General features: G+C 32.7%; 1 protein-coding gene across 1 annotated transcript; it reads left to right on the forward strand.

The window, feature by feature from the left end:
* The first annotated feature begins 1,903 nt into the window (after positions 1 to 1,903).
* Positions 1,904 to 5,075, forward strand: LOC132750704 (poly(3-hydroxybutyrate) depolymerase-like). Its single transcript, XM_060740732.1, has 5 exons — positions 1,904 to 1,970; positions 2,949 to 3,143; positions 3,855 to 3,949; positions 4,444 to 4,560; positions 4,850 to 5,075. The coding sequence occupies exons 1-5, from the start codon at positions 1,946 to 1,948 to the stop codon at positions 4,904 to 4,906; spliced, it is 489 nt and encodes a 162-aa protein (XP_060596715.1). The 5' UTR covers positions 1,904 to 1,945; the 3' UTR covers positions 4,907 to 5,075.
* Positions 5,076 to 6,000: the final 925 nt, after the last annotated feature.

Consider the following 6,000-nt stretch of genomic DNA (forward strand, 5'->3'; position numbering starts at 1 on the left):
TCTAAAGAAATTCTCTCTTATGGCATGAGTCTTATAAGATTGGTTAATTGAATATAAATTGTCTTTGCATCTTGGCAAGACAGAGTCTATTCTTTTTGGTTTAAGTTTTAACTTAAACTGGGCCTAGCCTCCAGGTCACATGTAATGGTACTGCTATAAAGTACACATCTTTTGTTAAGTATTTAGGTGCAAGACTTGATCAATTTTGTTTGGCGTCGCCTTTGATGCTTTGCATCAATGCTTTTCTTGTTGGATATTTAAGATTACTGTAAAGCAAATAATTTCTATACCGCTATTGTATTCACTAACCTTCCTGTATATGTTTGGTCTCTCATAAATGTCAATAAACTCGTACATTTGCATTGAAGTTGACAAAGGGTGTTGTACTGTGGACGAGTTTGTATGCCGCACTATTGAATAGGCTGCATAAATTTCTTTAAAGGCACATTATGCCTTAAAATCGAATAAAGTTTACTTCCTTAGAAAGGGCAAGCATTGGTTTTGTAACATTTAAATAACGGTTTTACAGCAGGTTAGATGCTTGTTACCTGAAGGAAGTAGTGCTTAATGTGAAATTATTCGTCATAATAGCAAATTAGTATTTTGACTTCCATACAAAATACTTAACGACTGTAAATTGTACTAATTCCCAGAAAGTAACAGAAGCAAATATGATTCAGTTAATTGGCCATTGAGTATCATTGGAAACTATAAAAGTACACCAAAAAATGGAAAGCTTTTGAGAAATAGAAAGAAAATAATATCTGGAACATAATGGGCCATATTGAATTGTGTCACGATCAATGAAACGTGGAAGAAATTACAAACAAGTATTCTGTATTTGAACATTTAAAGTGAAACATGTAGTAATATATTAAATTCTCTATATAGTGTCTATATAGTGTCTATACAGTGTGTATATAAACAGGCGTTGACGACTTACTAAACGCCACTCATGTGCACTTGTCAGATTTGACGATGATTTATCAGTTATATTTTTGTATAATGCACGAAAGCTTTAATGTCGTAACCGTACGTTACGGATTATATAACATCTATGGGGTTAGCATTATTAATTATAAATACATGTTAAAAGTAAACCCAAGAAAACACAACGGGCACAACTCCCCGTTGGTCAGTATAGATAAGCAACACCGTTGTACGTATTCGAAAACTGTCACTGTCACTCGTAGGTGCAACAATACTTTGAGATATTGTACAGGCCTTGACTTAATTTTGTTCAACATGTAAAGATAAGATGTATATCTATAACAATACAACTATAAGTGAACGTGAATCACAATAATGACAAAGGGAATATTTCACCTTGTTTTTCTAATTTCTTTTCTGCAAGGCACTGAAGGCTTTCTTTTCTTCACTAGTGGACCAAGGCTTGGTAAGTTGAAAATAGACATGCTTTATATATGCATGTATTTTTATAATTACATTTTCAAAGGTATTTAGTTTTTGTTTCACCTAAAGAAATGAGGGAATGAAGTTTGGGTTCGTTCAGAAATTTTCAAATCAGTCGTTGTAAATTAAAGTTTTTAATACACTCTAAGTGATTATTTAAAGATCAGAGAAAAATCCTCGACATAATATCTCCTTAGTCTCGTCGCTATAGACAGCTAGAAAAGAGGCCCTAAAAATAAATTAATTTATTTCACGCATTATTCAATTATTATTTGAGTAAAAAGCTTGTACCTTTTCGCAGCTCAAATTTTGCTCTGTGCTTTTTAATCTATATGACATCCCGAACAATTTCTCACTTCTGAAAACACCACATATATTACTATGAAACAGAAAACATTCATTCTGTATTGTCATCTTCATCAACTTTTGCAGAAAAAACAATGTGGACAAAAGTCGGTATCTACGGTGTCGGGGAATCTCGTCATGGTGCTGCTATGGCAACGCAGATCCCGTGATTTATTCAAAGAATATCATGGGTGTGGGAATGATAGCCGGTCGTAAGCTATATGACTTGATTTTATCTATATCTTTTTAATTTGTTCGACCTTTGAATATCTTTTCATATTATCCGAATGGGTGGTCTTTACTATTTGATATAATCTGCTAGTTTAAAAATCAGCCATAATTACAGTACATGTATATGTATACATAAAAAAGTCTTTTTTTATTAAACCGTCAAATTTGACCAATTTTAAAAGTAATAGATTGTGTTCAATTGATAATATATTCTTTGAGGCCATACACTCGGTAATACTCACTGATACTGAAAGATATGTTTATTTTAAATGTAGAAAAACCGTTTCACGATCGAAAATTTGCGCCCCAATCTTCAGTCTCGTTCCCTATGGTTTGACATGTGTTTAACAAGCAGTTAATACTTGCTTATTGAGTTCGACGATTTTACTGATACTTTTCACATATTTCATTATTGTACAGTCTTGTTTTTAATCTGAGCATTCATGATCGGGTTTTCTATCAATTGTTAATAAACTTATGTTATGTTACACCAATATTACCCCAACAAATGTAAACAAGTGTTGCTGATTCAATTGAAAACAAACTTATTCTGAGTTACTTTGCAATTCTGCATGAAAGATACTTAAAGTAATTTTCCTTCTCTTTTGTCATTAATGGCAAATATCTCAATTTCGTAGATTTTTTTATCACAATGGTTGGTGTATCAATTGTTTCTACCATAAGAACAATAATGAGCTTTATGAGTATGGCCAATCTATAAATTTGATATATCCTTCGATATATACATATCTTACTATTCTCAAGGAAATTCAAAGAGGGTTTACTTCATACAAGTACGCAATACCTTTTATTTGGAAAATGTTTACATAGATAGGAATGTTTACTAAACTTTCTTTGCCGATTTGATGCTTTGCAAATTATTTCACAATGGCTTTACGTTTTTAGTTTTAAACATTTTATAAGAGTTATATACGAATGCACATGTTTTTCTCACGTAGCACCATTTGCATGTTCTGGAGGGAATGTGGCGCTATCAGCCACCTGTATGACCTTACCACAAGCTGTGTCTGCTTCAGCCCTGGAACTGACCACTGAGAGTGGAGCTACAGTTGGTAACATTGATGCAACATCAAATATGGTAGACGACAAGGTTTATATCTATGATGGCAAGTCTGACTCCGTTGTAAACCCTGGTAAATTTATACAAGTATTATTGTCTTTGTCAATCCAAGAAACATGCGCACAAGAATATCTTACTACATATTACTTTTGATTAGCCGAACCCAGGAGGCGACAGTTCGGGCTGCCCTTTTAAGCCTTGAACATTAGCTGTTTCTCCCTGAATACAATAAATCTTCTAAACGAAGTCACCTGAATGGGTTTCCAGTGGCGTTTAAATATATATTTAAATATACTTTCGAAATGATGGATTATTTTGATAGCATCAATACTAAAACATATGTATTGTTATTAAGTCGATGATGCTAGCGAATAACTGTGCTGTTTGTTGTTATTGCTTTGTTTTCAATAATCTCGAGATTTCTCCTTGTTAAAGGATTATTGTCTACATAGCAGCAAATTTTAAATACATAACTGTCACAGGGTGAGAAAAATGTGCAGCCTGACCGGCACTCGAACTCAGAATAACGTTCCGCTGCTCTACAAACTGAGCTATCCGGCCGCTCCTAAATTGTGAACAGTTCTGAACCGTAAACTATTATTTGTCAATAATTTGAGCGTTCCTTGTTTTGTTATAAAGATTGTGGATAAGAATACGAATGAAATACATGGATAGAATAAATTTTGATGATTTTTTCTCCCGAGCAAATACTGGTAAATTTTATACGTATCAATAACACCAAAGGTGTATGTATGAGTAAAAATGTGATGTTTTTTGCATATAGGGATTGGACGTGTCAATCAAGCTTTTTATGAACACTTTGTCCATGACAGAAACGATGTTAAACTGGTGCTTGATATTAATTCTGAACATTGCATGGTATGAAAATAGAACTTAACACTTTATAATCACTTATATAGATAGATAGATACAAATATAAGAATTTATAGTTGCCCCTTTGAGTACCATGGTACATATTTTTTTCTAACAAATTATAAAGATGAAAAATCTCTTTCTTTCTTCAACATATTTTACCGATGTTATAACTATTTTATGCTCTTGAAAGTTTAATACATGTGGCTATCAAAATTTATTTCAATTATCAAAGACAAAAACATTTAGGGCAGTCAGCAATGTTAATAGGTAGCGCTTTGTTTGCAAATAAGCACACCTTCATTATCCCACGGTGTCAACGGGGACGCCGTAGCAGCATGGAATACTATACAAGTAACCCACATTGAACGTGTTCAGAATATAAAAAGCGTTTTTTTTATCAAAGTAGAATGTGTTATTCATGTAATATTGAAAAGTATAACAAAACAACTGGTGATATGAAATTACTGAAAAATGTAATAATTGTTTTTCTGTATCAGCCGACAGTTAACTACGGTGGCACGTGCGACCAACCAGCGACCCCAACTTATTTATGTAACTGCAACTACTCGGCTGCTTTCGACTTGTTAAATCATATCTATGGTGGAAATTTGAAGGTACCTAATATAGAATGTGGTATATTCTACTGATACTTGACTTATGTAACTATTTTATTATAACAAGGTAAACTAAATGTATTGAGTTTTATCTATCAAAACACTAACTAATATGTTACTCTTCAATCTTTGTCTATTTTCGTGAATTACAGTCGAGATTTTGTAAGCTATTGAGTCAATTTAATTGTAGAAAAGACAATTTTCAAACAAGTGTCATTTTCTTATTTATTACTTTCCTATCTATGTAGTGGCTAAGTAAATGTTTGATTTGAGTTTTTGCCTCTTGTAGATGCCATCAGGTCAGGCGCAGGCGAATGGAAAGGTAAAAAGTTTTGTTGCATTTTGACGAAATAAATGTTGACATCAATGTTCACTTATTCACATTTAAAAGTGTATATTACATTAATAAATTTACAATCGCAAACTTGTAATATGTTATATTGCACATGGATGTTTTGCAGAATACTTTAAATTGGCTATGCAGCATTTACCCAGCATTCTAAAGAACACTTCACCTCGTTACTATAACGGAAATTAGTAATATCCTGTTGAAACTGACTTGCATACACAGTGAATATATTGTTAAAAATAAATTTCCGTTTGTGTCTTATGATACCTTTACTAATGTTGCACTCAGTTTTAGGGATTACGTATTTCGCATTTTAAATCTTAATCGGTTATTTTTAACGGTACTAACGTTTAGGTTACACCAAATGGTGCACTGTAACGACGGACTTTGGGATCAAACGCACTTTAGGGCCCGACCCCAGAGTGCGTTACGTACTTTGGGGTCTAAGTTTGACACAAAGTGCGTTAAACAGGTACATATGCATTTTTTAACATCAGACAAGCGACCGCACTTTGGGGTCATAAAAATTCAATCAATAAAATGAATTCTCATGATGTTTCAAATAATATATTGTAGTCAAAACCAATGGTAAACAAAAATCAAGGTATTGAATAGAGGCAAAACATGTGTCCTGAATTATAGTAGAATCAAGAGGGATTTAGAGGGATCAAGAGTGAAGAACTTTCATCAAATAAAGAATTTGTATCAATTAATAAGCTCAAAATATTTTTTTTCTCACATTTTCCATTTATTTCAAAAGAATGTACACCTTTCATTAACTCCATTGTTTTTAGCTAATTGCATCATTTTCCCGTTTACTTTAATTTATACATTTTATAGAAATATAAATAGTCTTAGCATAGACAAAGGTATAAATTCTGGGAAATCTTAATAAGACGTTTCAGTAAAAGTTGTGCCTGATTATATGTTGAAATGGTCATTTATTTAGCTTATCTAAATGTGACATTTAAGAAACTAGACTAGGTGTAGATCCGGCCTTAAGTAGTAGTCCACACAGACAGTACATAAAAATATCATAAACTATTTAAGTAGTCACAATTCATAATGAAAGGGCTGCAAGCTCTGTGGCA

This window comes from Ruditapes philippinarum, unplaced genomic scaffold, assembly GCF_026571515.1.
Source record: "Ruditapes philippinarum isolate M1 unplaced genomic scaffold, ASM2657151v2 ctg1423_1_1_1_1, whole genome shotgun sequence".
Taxonomy (NCBI): Eukaryota; Metazoa; Mollusca; class Bivalvia; order Venerida; family Veneridae; genus Ruditapes; species Ruditapes philippinarum.